At 44.3% G+C, this 21,281-nt stretch overlaps 1 protein-coding gene across 2 annotated transcripts in view; it reads right to left on the reverse strand.

Moving 5' to 3' along the window:
* LOXL1 (lysyl oxidase like 1) overlaps positions 1-21,281 on the reverse strand; it is a 48,930-nt gene that overhangs the window by 13,844 nt on the left and 13,805 nt on the right. For both annotated transcript variants that reach the window (XM_033920705.1, XM_033920706.1), the window contains exons 2-4: positions 15,386-15,494; positions 7,813-7,950; positions 5,021-5,177 (exon numbers count right to left, since the gene is read on the reverse strand). In XM_033920705.1, the coding sequence (XP_033776596.1) occupies positions 5,021-5,177; positions 7,813-7,950; positions 15,386-15,494 (404 nt within the window). The remainder of the gene's footprint in view (positions 1-5,020; positions 5,178-7,812; positions 7,951-15,385; positions 15,495-21,281) is intronic.

The raw sequence follows: 21,281 nt of genomic DNA on the forward strand, positions 1-21,281 counted from the left end.
AAAACCAACAATAAAATAAATGTGAGAGTTATTTGTTTAATGTTCTTTAAGCTATGTATGGATAATTATAACAACGGTAAAACTAAAGTGATGGATGAGTTTGTTTTGGAGTGCAAATTAACTGATAACACAGCCCAGTAGTCGACAAGCAAACACACATTTCATCAAACTTCTGCGGTTGTTCTCTCTTTTTTCAAAAAAAATTTAATTTAGGTCATTCTAGTCTGCCATCCTGTTATTTTTAGGCTCAATATGGGGTAGTTCTGTTGTAGATTCATCAAGGGGAGTAATTTTTGGAAAAGCTGCGGCTTGGTAAAAAGAAGTGTCTCTTATTTCAAAAGGCGTGTATAATAGGACATAAATGTATAATGCAATTTTGGTTATCAAAAGAAGCTCCTAGTTTTTGGCATTGGAGGAATCAATTTCATCGTCTATTGTTATTTGAGACTTGGGAAGTTAGACGTTTGGCTAGGAAAATCCGTATGTTTATGGAAATTTAGGATCCGTATATTCAGAATCTTTCAACTAAGGCAAGAAGTTTAATTCTTAATGATTTACATTGAAGCTATGATTATTTATCTAAAATTCCAGTTCTTTATTTTTATTATTCTGTGTTTTTGTCAACTTTCATTGGGTTTGGGGGGGGGGGTTAGTATGATTCTTTCAATAAAAAAGTTAAAAACTAAATTTGGGGGGAAGGATAGGGGGGAGAGGTCAATAGGAAAAGGGAAAGGGGGTAGGATTTAGGGGGAGGGTATTGAGAGATGTAATGGGTATTTTGGAAATATATTTTGAAGAAATGAAAGATATTTGATGGAAATTAATATGATGAATTTTAATTTAATGACTATTTTATTGTATTATAATATTGTATATTTACTGATTTCTTCAATAAAAATGTTATAAATTAATTTCTGTCAGAGCTGAAAATCCAAGTTTGCAAAGATAAGAAAATCCAAATGGTAACAAAGCCTCGACTGCTTTGTTGCTCAAGTTAGGATAACTACTGCATAAAAATTACACATAAAAATAAAATTACTTGCTGTTAGTTTCAAAGACCAATCACCTCAAAGAATGATACTTGCCTGGATGGTTGCATCGTTACACATGCAGACGCTCTTAACATTGACAGACTCTTGCGTATGCGAGGTACATGTCTTCTATTGTGCATACTTATGAAGGGAATTTTTTAAAAATAAAGTAAAATTTTAGAATCTCTTGTGGCACGCCTGGAATCTCTTCAGGGCGTGCCACTGTGCCACGGCACACAGTTTGAGAGACACTGATTTAAACGCATTGCCACTCATTGACCTGTCAATGTGGACGTGACTCCATGTTGGTGCGCCAGTGTTCTATAATGGCTTAGATGCACCCAGAGCCCATTACAGAGCTGGTGCCTCATTATACACATTGGAAGAAAGGTGAGAGGGAGGAGATATTTAAATTCTTCCCTATTAAAAAGGTGTCAGGAGTGGGTCTCGGTGACGGGACTAAATTGCGCGAGGCAACGGCGCGCCGACAACTGAGCGCAGACAACTGAGCGCAAGGTTGACAGCGTGCTGAAGAAAAGCACTATTTTAAAGGGCTCTGACGGCATTTCTTGACCCCTAGTGATAGTCAAGCTCTTTCAATTGAAAGAGACCCACGGTTCATAGACAAAATCACGCGAGACAACGGCGCGCAGACAACTGAGCGCAAGGTTGACGGCGCGCCGAAGAAAAGCACTATTTTAAAGGGTTCCGACAGGGGGTGTTGGTGGGGAACCCCCCTATTTTACTTAACAGACATCGCGCTGGTGTTGTGGGGGTTTGGGGGGGTGGAACCCCCCACATTATACTTAAAACTGAACTTTTTCCCTAAAAAACAGGCAAAAGGTTCGGTTTCAAGTATAATGAGGGGGGTTACAACCCCCCAAACCCCCCACAACGCCAGCGCGATGTCTGTTAAGTAAAATAGGGGGGTTCCCCACCAACACCCCCTGTCGGAACCCTTTAAAATAGTGCTTTTCTTTGGCGCGCCGTCAACCTTGCGCTCAGTTGTCTGCACGCCGTTGTCTCGCGTGATTTTGTCTATGAACCATGGGTCTCTTTCAGTTGAAAGAGCTTGACTATCACTAGGGGGTCAAGAAATGCCATTTTGAAAATGGGCACTGGCCTGAGCAGAAGCAAACGGAGATCACTTCTGCTCTCCACGACATCATCGGGGAAACTGCCAGTAGCTTCCAGAGAGGAGATCAGAGGAGATGTAGCCAGGGTGTGCTGTAATTGTGACAGGGAGGGAGGCGTCTGAGAGGGGTAGGAGAAAGGGGGGGTTCTGTCGGACTTTGCCCCTTCACTTTCTAGCTGCCTCAGGGCATCTGCAAAACCCGACATGCATATTTTTTTTTTCAATACTAAAATGGCTTCCCACGATTAAATAGGAAGCATTTGTCTAGATTTTTGGCATGCCCAAATCATGCCCATGCCATATCCCCACCACACCCCCTCTCAATCTTAAAATCGGGGGGGCTAAAACAGGGAAACAGCAGCTTTATTAAATCAATATTTGCATCTGTACACAATCCATACAAATAAATGGTGTTATTTACACTTGTAGATGCTTCTAAAATAAGGGGTCTTTGTTTTATGAAGGTTATCATCCAGACATATCCTGTTTCCCCGATGATAAGGCAGGGCCATCAAATAAGACAGCCCCCCCTTTTTAGAAAAAAATGTAAAATAAGGCACCCCCCCGCAAATAAGCCACCCACCGATACCTGCGCTTACCCGAATCGGGTGGTACGGTGGGTGACTCCGTGTGGTCCCTCCGTTTACCGTATTTGCCTCCATGGCTGTGTGCCGCGCCCCGTCATGAAGTGAAGAGGAGGAAGTGACAGGACTGCAGCGCGCGCACGTGACTCCGCGCAAGGAAACACTTCCCTCATCCCTCCCTAACGGAGACTGCAGGAGTTTGTTCACGGCCAGAACATCCAAAAGTGAGACACGCAGACGGGTTTCTTTTGCTGTGAGCAATACCACTTACTGTATATAAAGCCTGTTTAAAATGCATACAGTATATAAACAATGGTTTCACATTGTCAAGTCCCCTCTGATGCTGCACTACAGAATAATCTCTTTACTGTGTTTCCCTGATGGAGAACATTGGGGACATTAAATGGTACAATATATGGTATGATGGATAAAGCTGGCCATACACGGTACGATTTTTCGGCCGACCGATTCTTCAGCCAACCGTTTTCTTCCTCCAACGAACTCATTGCGAACGTACCTATCGCGAACGTAATAAAATTCTGTTTTTTTTCAACAATAACTGTGCACTGTAGTCTTCTTCATGGGTAAATAAGGCATCCCCCCGAAAATAAGCCCTAGAGCATATTTTGGCCTTCCAAAAAAAATAAGACAGTGTCTTACCATCGGGGAAACAGGGTATGTGTGACACTAATCCTAATAGGATCTCTTTACATACTATTAAAACTTATCCTCTGAATTGCAATTAAAATAATACTTATTTTCTATATGCAGTTTTTCAATTTTCAAGGTGTGGCTCACTGGTAGAGCTGCTGCCTCTGTGTGAGATATAATCCCAGTACTGCTCCTTGTGACCCTGGGCAAGTCGCTTAATCCTCCATTGTCCACCACTTTGAATATCAAAGCCACAAAAAGGCAGTAGACAAGTCCTTAATCACTTTACCTTTCATCAAGCCCGGTATCTTGTTTCCAACAGTGGCCAACCCAGGTCACAAGTACCTGGAAGAAACCCAAAGAGTAGCAACATTCCAGAGCTCAGATTGTGATGTCATAATGCCTCATTCCACCAATACCTAAGAGCCAACCTCATCAGTGATGTCACAATGGATTTGATTGTCCTATACTCAGCTCACATAAGAACATAAGAATTGCCATACTGGGACAGACTTAAGGTGTGGGCTCACTGGTATAGCTGCTGTCTCTGCACCCAGAGGTTGTGAGATCAAATCCCGGTGCTGCTCCTTGTGACCCTGGGCTAGTCACTTAATCCTCCTGTGCCCACCACTTTGAATGTCAACTTTGAAATGCCAAAAGCCACAAAAAGGCGGTATACAAATTCCCTTTCCCAATTTGCATCCAGATACTGCGCTCTAAAATATATCCTGTTCCCTATACCCCAGTGAAAGAGCTGCAGGTAAGGTGCACATGATAAACAAGGAGAGACATGGAGGAAGCTACTTTTGGCCTGGGATGGGTAGCATGAAATGTTGCTAACATTTGGGTTTCTGCCAGGTACCTGTGATCTGGATTGGTCACTGTTCGAAACAGGATGCTGGGCTAGATGGACCATGGATCTGACCCAGTATGGATATTCTTATGACTAAGATAACAATTGAGTACCTTCAGAATGGATTTTCAGGCTGTTTGTCAAATATATATCAATCCATTGGCTATCAATATCTCTACAGAAGGTGTCAGAAACCAGAGCTCATGACTAAAGAATGACACGGTGATAAAATTCATCACCGTTCCCGTCCCCGCGGATAATAATCCCTTGTCATTTTCTAGTGTCTATTTCAACCTCAGTCCTTCTACACCAGCATTCTTCAAAGCAAAGCTTGTGGGTCAATGGTTGTGGCCATTCATACTCTGATTCTTATGGGAGCCAAGGATAATGAAGCCATTGTGACATCACTGATGTGATTGGCTCTTAGGCACTGGTGGAATGAGGCATTATGACATCACAATATCTGCTCTGGATACCAGAGACTGTCATTCTTTAGTGTCTATCTCAACCTCAGTCCTTCTACACCAGCATTCTTCAAAGCAAAGCTTGTGGGTCAGTGGTTGTGGCCATTCATACTCTGATTCTTCCCTCTCTCCTTAAAGAATGACATGAAGATGGTTTCCCGCGGTTATCTGCAGGGACGGGAATGGTGATGAATTTTGTCACCATGTCATTCTCTACTCATGACTTACCCATTCAAAGATCCCCTACCCGAATGCCCCTTGCCTAAGTGAATGCATAACATTACCCATCAAAATCTCCTTACCTGAGTGTGTGAAGTGCAGGCATAGCGCTTTAGGTTACCAAAATCGCATGTTGTATCCTCCAGACAGAAGCTGGCTTTGTGACCTTCAGCGACCTTCCTCCCTGTGGCAGCATCGAGCAGATCGTAATGACTAAACTCATCCATGCTGTGATAGTGCCTATTAAAAAAATCAACAGAAAGAGGACTTATGTCAAAACTCAATTTAAAGACAAGGAAAACAAATCTTTAGTTTGTATAGTTAGGTTCACACCTGCAATAGGCCTGTCAGCCTTCTTAGGATGGTAGTTCAACATAAAAGACCTAGATCAACTGCTTTCGCCCACTACTTATGAGGAATTCAGAAAACGTCTAAAAACTCAACTGTTCCTAAAGTATCTAGACAACTGACCCACTCATCTTCTTCCTCCTCCATAGTGATTCCTCTGTCCTATTAATCTCTTGCTTCTCAACAACACATTTCCGGTCCTATTAACTCTCCTCTTCCTCCCTCTTAAATTCAATCAATTTGTACCTCGCTTAATCTATGGTAAACCGCATAGAACTTAACGGTATTGCGGTATATAAACTGTTATTATTATTATTATTCTAATGCAAACAAATGCATAGTCCCTAATGGGCCTACCAGTTTAGTCTCTGGCAGCATACAAAGAAGCATGTCCTACCTTTCAGGCTGCAATGCTTCAACTTCTCAGCAGCTTCTCAGTTATCATTGCAGGATCTTGGGGCTCGATGTTCAAAGTGATTTAAGCAGGCAGGAGCCTCTTTCTACCCACTTAAATCACTTCCTGTTGCTTAGGTGGGAATATTCAGCGGTACTTAACCAGAGAGTGCCGCTGAATATCCCCACAGGCTCTCCAACCAAAAAGGGGCAGATCAGGGGCCTAATTTGGGACAGCTCTAGGTTGCTTAGCTATGCGGGTGCCAGCACTGAATATCAGGCTGACACTTGAATAACCTTTTTTTTGTAAAAAAAAAAAAAAATAAGATCCCTTGCCCCCAATGTCCCCTTATTCCCTCTCTGTACCCCTAACCTGTGACAATAAGAAAGTCTTTCCCCCTCCCCGATATCCAGGTAGGTCCTCCCGGGTCTAGCTGTAACCCTGGTGGTCATTAGGGGCAGAAGCACAATCCCTTCGCTGGTGGAACTGGTTTAGCGACCACATTAAAGTTTTGAGAATCTTCCCCTAGAAGAGAAAGAGGGTTGAAAAAGGGACAGTAGAGAGAGAATGAAGGAAGGACGGAAGCAGGAAACAGTGGAGCTGCACCGTCGATATCACTTGAAGGCCAGTTTGAAGAGCTACGACTTCATAGCTCTTTTGGATTTTGGAAGTGAGGTTTCAAGAGGCACTGAGGAGGAAGGGAGTTCCAGAGAGAAGGGCCTAAGTACAAAAAAGCCAAAAAGGTATGGGAGAAGACAAGGGGGCAAAGAGAGGAGTGGGGAAGTGAGCGGGTGGGTGATGAAAATAAGAGGGAGGAGGAAGAGATAGGGACAAAACAGAAAAAATGCTTTAGTTATTCAGATGAAAGTTCAGATCAGAAGTTTATTTGTGGAAAAGGCCTCTTCTAAATTGCCTGTCAGTATTTGTACTAAGACAGTGCAGACTATTTGGGCTTTTGCCAGGTACTTATGACCTGAATTGGCCACTGTGGAAACAGGATACCGGGCTAGGTGGACCATTGGTCAGACTCAGTATGGCATGTTCTTATGTTCTTGTGATGCTGTGCTCTTGGTGCCAAGCTTCTATGACAGAATTGGTGCTAAGATTTTGTAATAGAATACAGTGGTACCTCGGTTTACGAGTGCACCGGTCTGTGAGCGTTTTGCAAGACGAGCAAAACATTTGCAAAATCGGTGCCTTGGAAACCGAGCGTGGCTTGATTTTCAAGCGCCCCCTCCGTGATCCGGCACCCCCCCCCCCCCCGACGCGATCCGGCACCCCCTCCGATGTGATCCGGCACCCCCCCCCCGCTATGATTGGGCACCCCCCGCCGCTTCTTACCATCATCTGGGCACCGGCATGTCCTGTGCTTGGTGCCGAGATCGGCCTCCTCTTCTGCTGGGCCTTGAGCATCTGCGCATGCTCAAGGCCTGCGAGTTCACGTTCAGAACGGGGACATCCCTCTGGCACACGGGACTCCCATGGGGACCCCCCTCTAGCCAACGGGACTCCCATGGGGACGCCCCTCTGGCCCACGGGATTCCCACAGGGACCCCCCTCTAGCCCACGGGACTCCCACGGGGATGGAAGGCTTTGGAAGCAGGGTTCATCCATATAATATAATGGACACGTCAGCCTTAGTAAAAGAGGGGGGTTTATAAGTTAATTACCTGAACAGAAAACAAAAAAAGGGTTCCACCAAAGAGATTCCACAAGGAAAACAGCAGCGCAAACACAAAAGAAACTGTGGAATTGATGATCCTGTCAGAAGTAGTTGCTACTTTTTATGGGGACGGGCGGGGATGGAGGTAATTCCTTGCGGGGATGGGTGGGGATGGAGAGGATCCTGGCGGGGACAGTTGGGGACGGAGAGGATCCTGGCGGGGATGGGTGGGATTTCTGTCCCCGCGCAACTCTCTATTATATGTATAACGATTTTGGATTACTGTGTATTAGTGTGTATATTTTTATGTTTCTATGTATGTTACTTTGGGAACCGCTGAGATTTTGGGCGGTATATCAAATTTAAAAATAAATAAATATGCTCTAGCAGTCTCTGGGATATCACCGGCTTTTACCATGCACTACTCTAGCCCCAGTCCTGCTTGGATTGACCACCCCTCTCATACTCACTGGTGGCAGCTGTGCCATTCCCAGGTGTGACGTGGGCGGTTGGGTAGGAAGTCAGCTGCTCCCTGGTTCTTCACCCTCTGTGGGAACCGCAGAAGCACCCTGACATCATAGTCGGTGGCCTCGGCGCTGTAGGCAGTGCTGAAAGAGTTACAGGGAAAATCATACGTTAGGAAGATCGGCCAGATGCTAAAGACAAAAATCAACTTACACCGGTGCCATATTAGACACCACAAAACTAACCAGGACGACACTTCTGTGGGAAAGCATGTTGAAGGACCAGAGCACTGCAACAATGATTTCATGGTGAGAATACTGAACGGAAATTTTAAGACAATCCAGGAAACATAAGACCCTTGGCGTTAAAATAATGAACTGTTTTGACGGTTCATAGACAAAACCGCCGAAGACAAAGGCGCGCGCCGACAACTGAGCGCAAGACGGAAGCGCGCACCGAAGAAAAAGAGTGTTTTTAGGGGCTCCGACGGGGGGGTTTTGTTGGGGAACCCCCCCACTTTACTTAATACAGATCGCGGCGGCGTTGTGGGGGGGTTTGGGGGGTTGTAACCCCCTCATTATACTGAAAACTTAACTGTTTCCCTGTTTTTTAGGGAAAAAATTGAAGTTTTCAGTAAAATGTGGGGGGTTACAACCCCCCAAACCCCCCACAACACGGCGCAATCTGTATAAAGTAAAGTGTGGGGGGGTCCCCCCCACACCCCCCTGTCGGAGCCCTTTAAAACAGTCATTTTCTTCAGCGCGCAGCTCCCCGTTGCGCTCAGTTGTCTGCGCGCGCCTTTGTCTTGGCGCGCTTTTGACCTGGCACCGTTTTTGACACCTATCAGACAGTACATAACAAAGATCTGGGTTTCCTAACATATTATAAACTGTCAAATTAGAGTGTGTTGTCTCTCTTTGATCACCCATTCATTTCTCCTGTCCTTCTCTCAGATTATGGATCAAGTTCAAGTTTAATCAGATTTGATGAATCGCTTATTACATACTAAGCGAATTACAATAAAATATACGTTGTACAATTTTTAAAAGAGGGAAACAAACAAACTGACAAAACAAACTTACTCAGGTACATACGGGAAAGAGAAAGGGAGGGTAAAAGTTACAAAATTGTTGTTCTTCAGATGAGAAGAAAGGAAAAGCCAGACGGGGGAAAAAACATGAGGTTTGGGATAAAAAATTATTAAGAAAAAATTTTGTTTAAAGATTAAAGGAAGCTTTAAAGAGAAAAGTTTTTAAGTAGGTTTTGAATATTTTGAGGTCTTTTGTTTCTCTTATGTATAAAGGCAAGGAATTCCAGGTAAGAGGAGCCATTACTGAGAATATATCATGACTTCTGGTTCCGATAATTTTTAAGGAAGGAACCATAAGCAACCCTTGAGTTGTGGAACGAAGAGAACGAGTCGTGTTATGTGGTATTAGTAGTCGGTCGATAAATTGAGGTTGGTTAGTAGATAATGTCTTAAATACTTGAAGCAATATTTTATATGTTATACGTTGATTAATGGGAAGCCAGTGCGAATCTATGAGAAAGGGTGTTCCATGGTCATATTTTTTTCCGTTATGAATAATTTTTATTGCCGTGTTCTGGATTATTTGTAAGCGTTTATTTTCCTTTTGCGCAATGTTTAACAGTAACGAATTGGATAAATTCACTCTCCCCCCTACAGAATGTTTTCATTGGCTTCAACTCTCTCATTGCTTGAAGAAATGTTCTCCTTCTATTTTCTCCTTCTCTCAGACGTCCCACTTCCTTACCTTCTCTCGACTGGGATTTTTCTTTGGACACACGACCTCTCTCTTCTATAAAGAACTTAGATCGCATCTTTACCCCATATCAAAAAGAACCACTGATACTTGGGTGACCTTCATTACTTGGCATGGCTCTGACAAAGATTGGGAACGCTATTTCGGTAAAATTGTCTTTATTTCCTAGCATACCAAGTCTTTTGGACTCCTTACAAGATGTTCCGAGCTGGCCTTAGGGATTCTAACCTTTGCAGGGCATTGCTCTACGGAATTGGGCGATCTTTACCATATGATTTATGCCTGTCCTATTCTTGCTTCATTTTGGAGTAAGATCTGGTGCCTTATTCAGCGTATATTACCTATTACATCTGGGTTTACTTTTGATATCCTTCTCTTTAGAGCCCTGGCGGTGACGGACCCACTCACTCCTAGTCAACAATCTCTCCTTAACATACTGATGGCCCTCACGATTCAAATGATTCTTCACAATTGGAAATCTGCAGATGCTCTTAATGTTGTGTTTTGGTGGAACACTCTTCTCATGATTCATCTATATGAAATTAAAGCGGCAGAATTCTCCAATAGATCCCTGACTGTTTCTCGCATTTGGGAACCTATACAACATTTCTCTCCATAATCGTTGACACGCCCGGAGACTGTATTGTGAATTTCCTGTGCCCTACATTTGACTTGCAACTTCTTGTGGATGTAGATGCCCGCCCTGCCCTTTCCTTGTCTTTCTCTTTTTCTCCCTCATACACTGTATGTCAGCCTCATAATATCGTATTTCTTTCTACTTTCTCTTCTCTTTCTTTTTCCTCTCCAGGATTTTGTTACACCCTGCATTGGGATCTCTTAGTACCTTATCGATTTTAGTTTGATACATGATGTATGCTTATTTTATGGTACTAGTGATTGATCCCACACTACCTTTTCATCGCTTGTTATTTGATTTCAATGCTTACCTTCTTGACTATGTATGTACTTTGTTTCGTCTTTGAAAACCAATAAAAACATTTGAAATCATTTCTCCTTGTTTCTCGCCACCCCTGCCCCCCACCTTTCCCTGCGAGACTCTCATTGGAATGCTTTTATGATTCACGTATATATCTGATATTTGTCATCATTTGGTTATTTTTGACCTGAAGAAAGAGAGTATTGCCTTTGAAAGCTAACCAAAAAATGAATTACCGTATTTGCCGGCGTATAAGACGACTGGGCGTATAAGACGACCCCCCAACTTTTACAGTTAAAATATAGAGTTTGTTATATACTCGCCATATAAGACTACCCCTTCTTCCGCACACCTTCTGCACAACAAATAAAACTTAAAAGAACATCAGAATTTATTTCAACAATTTTAATTAATTTACTAAAGCTGAATAGAACAATAAACCCATGGGAGCTGCCATGCTATTTGTTTTCTAAACTGTTAACCAAACTGAAACTGTCAATGATAGAAGGAAGATAACACATAGAGGGAGAGAGCAAGTGCCGGGCAAGTCCCTAGCAAGTTGGCTGGCATGACAGTTTCCCTTTAAAAGCCTTCAAAAGCCTCCTGTTCGCCCCCCGCAACTTCCTTAAGGGCTAGACTCCACACACGGCCGCATGTGCGAGAGACGTAGTCAAGAGAAAAGGGGTGGGGCCAGAGCGCTGCTGCTTCCCGCTGCGCAGGATGAAGGAGATGGCACCCTTGTCACACTGATGTCCCGCCATGGCCCCGCTGATGTCCCGGCAGGTTTACTAGTACCGTAAGCACCGTAAGGAGGTAAGGAAGGAGATGTTAGGGCATGTAAAGTAAGGGCATGTAAACAGTACCCGGCGTATAAGACGACCCCCGACTTTGGGGAGGATTTTAAGGTACTGAAAAGTCGTCTTATACGCCGGCAAATAAGGTAAGTTAATCCAATAAAAAGCTATCTTATTTTCTTTTTTTTTTCCCCCCCCCATTTATTACCAGTAAAAAAAATTAGAAACCAGTTATATTATTTATATAGCACCACCAGGCACATGCAGATCTTTCCTCACACAGACAACTCTAAGAAGTGAACCGCAAATTCCCTTCATTAGTCTGTGAGAAATAATTGCTTCTCTTTGTTTTTTTGTTTTTTTTATTTTTTTAGTTCAATATTTTTTATTGAGTTTTTTGAAAAAATATAAGAAACAGTTCAAGTACAAGATATCAAAAAATAAAACAAAACATTTAGTATAACAAATATTCAGTTACAGTGTGCAATGTAGAATTGAATCGTTTTAAAAGATCCAAAGTACTAGGACTGTTCATGAAAAAATAATAAAAGAAAAGATAAGAGGAAAGAGAAATTGAAGGAAGAAAGAAAAAGAATAAAATGAGGAAAAAGATGAAGGTAAAGAAAAAGAAGAGGAAGAAGAAGAAGAAGAAGACAGGAGTGTCTATGAAATAGATTGAACATATGAGTCCAGTAATTTCCAGGGTGATTTACATTGTATCAAACTTTTGGAAAGTCGAATTATAATTGCTTCTCTTTGTAACTGGCCATTACTGTTCCATGCTACCACTTAACACAATAACCAGCCCTGCCACTACTGATCAGTTTTGCTTCCTGATCCCTCTTCTGTTGCCCTGGGCTAATTGGTAACACTACGAAAGAAGTGTCACTTCTGTCGCTCTGCCACTTGGCTTGAGTGGCCTGGCGCTGCTGTACTTTGCATTCCAGTTTCGCTTGAAGTCACGCACAGGCAAAGACCTGCTTTAAATCACATGAGGAATGAGAGGAATCCTCTGGTACTAATGCCTACCAGCTTTGAACGGCCTCGCATACGCTGACCTCGGGATGTTCACAATACGGTTCCTGAGAAGAAACCCCCCACTACTAGGAGCAGAACTGAGAACAGACAGTCAGTGCGGCTAAGAGGCGGGGAGATTCTGACTCAGCACATCATTCCCCGCACCAGGGACTAATGCGTACTCCTGAGGTGGTGGGTTCAAACCCCACACTGTTCTCTGTGACCCTGGGCAAGTCACTTACTCCTCCACTGCCCCAGGTACATTAGGCAGATTGTGAGCCCACCAGGACAGAAAGGGAAAATGCTTGAAGTACCTGTATGCAAACAGCTTTGCGTGTGGTTGTAAAACTACATATTTTATTTATTGTATGGAAATTATAAATGTATATCTACTTTTATTAGTTAAGGGGGGGGGGAGAAAATGAGTGGTTTTTTAAAAAAAATTATTTGTTTATGTTTAAATTCATTGTATTGCACTATTTATATTTTAAAATTAATAAAGATTTATAAAAAAAAAACCCAAACCTATTTAATGGTGGAGGGGAGGGAAGTTTCATGGCGACCCCAGGAAGTACTTCTTCACCAAAAGAGTGGTGGATCATTGGAACAGACTCCCACCCCAAGTGATAAAGGCCAGCAGCGTGACGGATTTTAAGAAAAAATGGGATACTCACGTGGGATCTTTAAGGGAGTAAATTCAGGGGGGGGGGGATACTTGGAATGGGCAGACTTGGTGGGCTATAGCCCTTTTCTGCCGCTTTTTTCTATGTTTCTATGGAATGCAAGTCCCAATCCCTATCCCTGATGTCATAATGCCCCATTCCACCAATAAAAGCCGACCTCATCAGTGATGTCACAATGGCTTCATTGTTCTAGACTTGGCTCACTTCTGATATTGTACTGGAGGAAAACGTGGTGTAGTTAGAGCTACAGCCTCAGCCCCAGGTACATTAGAGAGATAGATTGTCAGCCCACTGGGATAGAGGGAAAATGCTTGAAGAACCTGTACGTAAACTGCTTTGAGTGTGGTTGTAAAACTACAAAAAAGGCAGTACTGTATACAAGTGAAATTTGCACCTTGGTTAGGTGCACGGATTCTTTCTGCTGGTGCCAATAACAGCGTCAGTGTGTCAAGGTGCCATTATAGGATACCAGCATGTCGTCATGGGAGTGTCTCACTTTAGGCACAAACATTTACATCACTGGTCTCAAACTCAAACCCTTTGTAGGGCCACCTTTTGGATTTGCAGGTACTTTGGAGGGCCTCAAAAAAAATAGTTAGTGTCTTATTAAAAAAAATGACAATTTTGCATGAGGTAAAACTCTTTATAGTTTATAAATCTTTCCTTTTGGCTAAGTCTTAATAATTGTAATTTATAGCTAAAGAGACATATGATCAAGAAACGTTTTTTTTTTTTACTTTTGTGATTATGATAAACATACCGAGGGCCTCAAAATAGGACCTGGCGGGCTGCATGTGGCCCTTGGGCCGCGAGTTTGAGACCACTGAGTTACATCATGTCAACGGCAGGTCTAAATGGGAATGCCTGCTTGTGTCAGGGGGCATAGACAGATGCCAATTGTGGGTGGGCCTGAGCCCAAAGTGGGTGGGCAGGGAATCGGTCCCCTATCCACCCAGCTCCGCTTTCCGCTTCTTCCCACCCGCCAATCCAAAATATTAAATACCTGAGCTGATGGGGATCCTTAAATCCCGCCAGCTGAAGATTTGCTCCTCCTCGGGCAGCTAGCGCTCTTCAAAGTGGCAGCCAACAGCGTTTGCCTGGAGCTGATGACGCCGCTGGAAAGCCACGCATGCTCGGTGCTTGTGCATGTGCGAAAACTTAGCATGTGTGTGTGTGGGGGGGGGGGGGGCAGTGTTGGCATCAACTCCTGCTGCCGGTTGTCGTTTGGAAGGGTGTCAGGTCAAAAGCGCGCCGGGACAAAGGTGCGAGCAGACAACTGAGCGCAGCGTGGAGGTGCGCGCCAAAGAAAAAGACTGTTTTTAGGGGCTACGACAGGGGTGTGGGGGGGGAAACCCCCCCCCCACTTTACTTTATACAGATCGTGCCGCGTTGTGGGGGGTTTGGGGGATTGTAACCCCCCACATTTTACTGAAAACTTAACTTTTTCCCTGTTTTTAGGGAAAAAGTTACGTTTTCACTAAAATGTGGGGGGTTACAACCCCCAAACCCCCCCAACGCCGCCGCCGCGATCTGTATTAAGTAAAGTAGGGGGGCTCCCCAACAAAACCCCCCGTTGCAGCCCCTAAAAACAGTCTTTTTCTTCGGCACGCACCTCCGTCTTGCGCTCAGTTGTTGGCGCGCGCCTTTGTCTTCCGCGTTACTGTCTATGAACCATTTGGAAGAGCACAGGCTGCCTAAGGAGGCATCTTCAGCCGGTAGAGTATGAGGATCCCCACTGGCCACAGTAAGAGTGCCACAATTTTGCGTGGGCCCAGGCCCACCCATAGTTATGCAACTTATATGCATCACTTTAGTTAAGCATATAAGTACAGCATCTACTTCACATTCACACATAGAAGGGTACTAATAGAGGATTACTGCACAGGTCCTGGACCTGTTGGGCCACCGTGTGAGCGGACTGCTGGGCACGATGGACCTCAGGTCTGACACAGCGGAGGCATTGCTTATGTTCTTATGTTACCTATCATGTGCTTACGACACATGTAAGTGGCACATATGTCTAAGTATCTTACCTCCTATCTGTCCAATAAAAAAAAAATTATTCTACATGACCTTTTGAGACTTTCCAGGTCCCTTCAGCAAGTCTGAATATGGGCAAACTGCCCTTTTCATGGGAAAACAACATAGACAAAGAATACAGAGGCAGAGATTGCCATGTTTTAGGACTCACACCACCACTTCCCAACTCCAGCTCATCTCAAAGAGAAGCACCAGATCTAGACCATGAAGGAAAAGAAAAAGACAATATTGTGGGATAAGTTGGGAAGAGAGACCCTGGAGATCTGAGAGACACGAGGTCAGAAGTGGTTGGATGGGATTTGTTAGTTACATATATATTTTACCTAGCCAGGCATTTCTCCTCAGCAGCACAGCGGAGAGAGTAGAGGTGGGCCCTCTGCACATAGGTCGATGCCTGGACATAACTAGGATCTGGTACTAAATCTGGAAGTCCTGAAAAAAGACAGAAGGGAACAATAAAAACCCCAGCAGATGTGATTGTTAGGAATTGGCAGTCTAGAGAGAGAGAGAGGTAGGTAGGAAATTTAGGGCTCCTTTTACAAAGATGCGTTAGGGTTTTTAGCGCACGCACAAAATTACCGTGCGGTAGCCGAAAATCTACCGCCTCCTAAAAAGGAGGTGGTAGTGGCTAGTGCGCTCGGGAATTTGACGATTGACGCGCGCTAACCACGCGCTAAGTGAAAAATAATAACGCAAGCTCTGTGGAAGCGTTAGCGTTTAGCACCTTAGTAAAATGAGCCCTCAGCGCGGCTCCCCTCACTAGAAACTGCTATCGTAGTTTTGTAAAAGGAGGCCTAAGCCTTCTAGTGGTGTATTGTTATATTAACTTCAAACTAAAGTCATAAATCCACTACTTTTAATATTCAAGTTTCATATAATTTCAAAAACTGCTCAAGCTGCAAGGATCTCTTTTTCTTTATATTTCAAAATACATTTACACGGGAACTTTAGAAAGAATGTGGCTTCTATCACCACTGCTCGTGGTCTTAACAAAATAAATGCCTTCCTCCTAAGTCAGGGGGTGTCAAAGTCTCTCCTCGAGGGCCGCAATCCAGTCAGGTTTTCAATGAAAGCAGTGCAAGCAAATAGATCTCATGCATATTCATTGGGGGAAATCCTGAAAACCTGACTGGATTGCGGCCTTCGAAGAGGAACTCTGACACCCCTGTCCTATGTTGAGTGGTACGAGCCACATCAGGGAAAATCAAAACATTTTCACCACAGAATTGCAATAGTCGATCTTAGAAATCACCAAAGAGTGAATAAGAATATTAAGTGATTTTGAACATAGAAATTTGGAAATAGATCGAATTTTACGTAATCTATAAAAGATAGTTTTAATAATATTACTAATGTGATCATGGAGCCATCACGGATTTCTCCCCCCCCCCTTCCCCCTCTGGTCTCAAGTGGGCTGCTCACTAATTCTTAAGTACTTCTCCCAGTTCTTCTCAGAAATGATAGGGGAGGGAGGCTCGTACAGCAGTTCTCTCTCAATGTTTCAACATTTCAATTAAAAAAATGTCAGGAAAGAGGAGCAACTCACAGCACATAGGTATGTGCAGCCATCTTGGATGATTCTACTATTATCATGCAAAGTTCAGTGCAGATTACAGTAATGTCATATCAATTAAAACAATTTTCATCTACTATATAAACATTTTTGAAATACAAAAGCTTTTTAATTTTTTTCTATAACACAGATAATTATGTTCTCGAGTAATTTTGTGCTCCAATAGATCTCTCTCCACGCTGTAGCTCTAGAGCTCAGAGCTCCCCAGTGCTTTCCCTTTCTCAAAATTTGGGACGAAGCACTCAGCAGATCACCTGCTTCCATTAACTTTTCCCGTTAGGCCTGTGGGCTATTAGCAGTTTCACTCTTCAGTTGTGGCATTGGGCCAGGCAGGGCCAACATTAAGAGGGTGGTATCCAGAGCAATTGCCCTGGGCCTCCATTCCTCAAGGGGCTCCAAGCCTACTTCAAGCAGATGGAAGCAAAGTCTGAAGGGGGCTTTTAGGGCCCCCTCCCCACTTTGGGTTCAGTGCACACTTACTCCCAATATACTAAAGTTATAGTCTGCAAATTACTACTGTGTTCTCTCAGAATAGCACCCATTACAAGAGTAATAGGTAGCCATTTGCTGCATCATGAGTAAACATCTTCCTTCCCGTTAGTGTGAGTGGATATTGGTTCATGCATTGACAAGATTTAAAAAAACAAACAAAACCCAACTGGATCAGTCTCCTGTTTGATTCCTTCTGGATCCCAAACCCCCCCCCCCCCCAAAAAAAAAAAAATGTTATTGACTGCACAAATGGTCCCTCCATTCACCCTTTATGTCCTACAAAATCTCATCGGTGGCATATGGACCCCCTCCCTTACCATCTGAGCTTCATATTTTTCCTATAATCCTGGGCCCCCCTCTCCCATGCACATCCAGCGTTGGGAGGCAGGAGTGATGATCATACTTTCCTGTTTCTGCACTGCCATCTTGTCCCAATACTGGCTATTTCAGTAGACTTCAAACATTAGATAGACTAATCCAAATTATTTTAGAGAGCTGATCACTGCTTATTTAAAGATTATGAGATGGTAACTAAAGAACAAACTTTGAGCTAAGGCAATCTCAATGAAAAATATTTTTATCTGCTTTCAAATGTGTCCATGTTCCCAAAGAATTCTCAAGTTTCTTTTTAAAAATTAAGAAAGAAAAGCAATGAGCCTCCCACCCTTCTACCCACTCCTGCTTCGTTACCAAGATCTGAAGAACGTGCATTAGCTGAGCCTCCAGCTTTGTTTTTCTCTCCATTACTTTTGTTATTCTTATCCATCGAGTAATCTCACTCTTTAAGAATGAGCCACTAATGGAAAGTGAGGTAATTGTGCCGAGGCAGGAGGCACTGAGATTAATGACCCCCCAGGATGCTGGATTCAGTTCCATAACCATCTCGCCAAATTCACTTGGAAAAGCATCAGATCTCACTGTTCCTGAAGGGCAGTGGTATGAGGTCTTCCCATTCCTATCACACTTTCAATACACAAAGCTAGAACATTTCAGCAAGGGAGGAAGAGGTCCTCAGTAAGATGCTGTTCTTTTCCGTTTGCTGATAGACATCCAAGAAGGCAGTGATACTTCCCCCCCCCCCGGTCCTTTTGCAATGCTTGTGGAGGGCAGTGGAGCTTGGGAAGGGCAGTCCAACAAAATAATAGGTCTTGAATTGGGATCAAACCCTGAGCAAAATCCCTTTGGGAAACAGTAAGGCTGAGAGTGAATTCAATTTTCCTACCCAAGATCTGGTGTGCTGGCTTTCTCTGTTTTAATTTAAGTAAAGCCTGAAGCCTCATATCACAGAGAAATAAGAACATAAGAACATATGCAATGCCTCTGCTGGGTCAGACCTGAGGTCCATCATGCCCAGCAGTCCGCTCACGCGGCGGCCCAACAGGTCCAGGACCTGTGCAGTAATCCTCTATTTATACCCTTCTATCCCCTTTTCCAGCAGGAAATTGTCTAATTCTTTCTTGAACTCTGTCCTATTACGCCCTCTGGAAGCACATTCCAGGTGTCCACCACTCATTGGGTAAAGAAGAACTTCCTAGCATTTGTTTTGAATCTGTCCCCTTTCAGTTTTTCTGAATGCCCTCTTGTTCTTATATTTTTTGAAAGTTTGAAGAATCTGTCCCTCTCTACTCTCTCTATGCCCTTCATGATCTTGTAAGTCTCTATCATATCCCCTCTAAGTCTCCTCTTCTCCAGGGAAAAGAGACCCAGCTTCTCCAATCTCTCAGCGTATGAGAGGTTTTCCATCCCTTTTATCAGACGTGTGTTGCTCTCCTCTGAACCCTCTCGAGTAACGCCATATCCTTCTTAAGGTACGGCGACCAATATTGGATGCAGTATTCCAGATGCGGGCGCACCATCGCCCGATACAACGGCAGGATAACTTCTTTCGTCCTAGTTGTAATACCCTTCTTGATTATACCTAGCATTCTTTTTGCTTTCTTAGCGGCCGCTATTTGCAGGATAAAGAAACCATCCTTTGCCTATTCTATAGCAGTGTTTCTCAACCTGGGGTACACGAACCGCCGCCCGCCTGCTAGCTGCTTGCTGCCCGCTCCATTTAATTACCCCCCGTTGCTGCCACAATGCCGGGAAGGGTTAGGCACGTGTAGCGATTGCACGCTGCACACCACTGGCCCACAAGCCTTCCCCCCCCCATGTCAATTCGGATTAGAGAGTTGCGCGGGGACAGAAATCCCACCCGTCCCCACCCGTCCCCGCCAAAATCCCACCCATCCCCACCCGTCCCCGTGAGGAATCCCTCCGTCCCCACCCGTCCCCGTGAGGAATCCCTCCGTCCCCACCCGTCCCCGCGAGGAATCCCCTCCGTCCCCACCCGTCCCCGTGAGGAATCCCCTCCGTCCCCACCCGTCCCCGCGAGGAATCCCTTCCGTCACCATCCTTCCCTATAAACTTCAGAAATAGTTATTTTATTTAATTATGCTACTGAATTAAAGGCTCTGGTAGAGACCCATTTACAAATAAGCAAAGAGACTATTAATTTGGAAATATTAATTGGGAAGAATACATACTTTGTAAATGGGTTTCTACCAGAACCTCTAATGTAAATATAAAATATAAATACTCAGCTGATGAGAACCCACAAACTGTCAGCTGAGGACTTCCTTTGCAGTTGGCCTGGGGTCCCTTTTGCCAAGCTTGGCAGGCAGCAGTAGCGTCCCTGAGTCACAGATGCTGGCACCTCAGTGGCTCATGGATGCTGCCAGCGACTGCTGCGCTTGGTGGAGGGGAGTTCTGACCATCTCTAGAGGAGGTCCTCTGCTGGCGGTGCTTGGGGATCCCCACCAGTCACAGCAAGGGCCAACAAGTACTTCAACACTGTAGAAATAAAACCAGAAATGCATTTCCTTTTCTTTTGAACACAAAACAAAGATATCTGCCATATACATTTCCCAAGGCAGATGACTCTATGCAATGTCACCTCGGTAACAAAATACAAAAATAGACAAATACACCCCCTCCCTTTTTACTAAACCACAATAGTAGGTTTTAGCACAGGGAGTTACGCTGAATGCCTCGCGCTGCTCTCAATGCTCATAGGCTCCCTGCGCTAAAAAACAATATTGCGGTTTAGTAAAAGGGAGCCATAGTGCAAAATATAGACAGCAGATATAAATTCTCAAAACAGACACATTTTGATCACTAAATTGAAAATAAAATCATTTTTCCTATCTTTGCTGTTTGGTGATTTCATGAGTCTCTGGTTGCACTTTCTTCTTCTGACTGTGCATCCAATCTTTCTTCCTTTCTTTCAGCCTCCTGTATGTTTCCTCTCCTCCAGACCTCATTCTCTCCCCCAACTTTTTCTTTCTGTCTCCCTGTTCCCCCTTCTTTCTGTCTCTCTGTCTGCCCCCTTTCTTTCTTTCTCCGTGCCCTCCCCCAAGCCACTCGGTTTGCTGCCACCGCCATCGGGGAATAGTCCCCAAGCCACCGCTGTCCCAAGCTTTCCCTGCAGAAGCGTCGCGCTGACCAGCATTCCGCTCCCTGACGTCAATTCTGACGTAGGAGAGGAAGTTCCGGGCCAACAAGGCATTTCTCCTCATTCCATCCAGCCTGAGCCCCATCTCTCCTTGATCCAGCATTTCCCTTCTGTGTCTGTCAGAATTACCATTCCACCTATTTTCCAGCATCACCCTTCTTTGTGTCCATCTCACCTATATCCCTATCTCACCACTTTTTCAGAATCTTCATTTGTCTCTGTCCTTGTCTTTACCCCATATTCACCATTTGCCCTTTCAATGTCTTTATCTCCCCCCCCCAACACACACTTTTTCAGCATTACTTCTTTGTCTCTATTTCACCTCCTCTTCATGTCCCCTCTGTATCTCTATCCTTATTCAGAAGGTCCTGCTTACCCCTTTTCCTTTGTTAATGCACCCTGTAGCCAGAATCTTTCCACCCTCTCTCCACTCCGGCCCAGCCCAGTATGAAATATTTCCTTTTGTTTCTCTCCCCTCTCTCTTCTCCTCCCTCACCCACGAGTCCTGCATCTGGCCCTCTCCCTTCTACCTGCACCTGGCAACACCCCCCTGCTCCGCGGCTCTCTTAAGCAACTCGTCAGCAGCGGTGATCAAGACAAGCTGCCGACATCGAGGCCTTCCCTCTACGAGTCCCACCTTTGTGGAAAAAGGAAGTTG

The sequence above is a fragment of the Geotrypetes seraphini genome, chromosome 14 (genome assembly GCF_902459505.1).
Source record: "Geotrypetes seraphini chromosome 14, aGeoSer1.1, whole genome shotgun sequence".
NCBI lineage: Eukaryota > Metazoa > Chordata > Amphibia > Gymnophiona > Dermophiidae > Geotrypetes > Geotrypetes seraphini.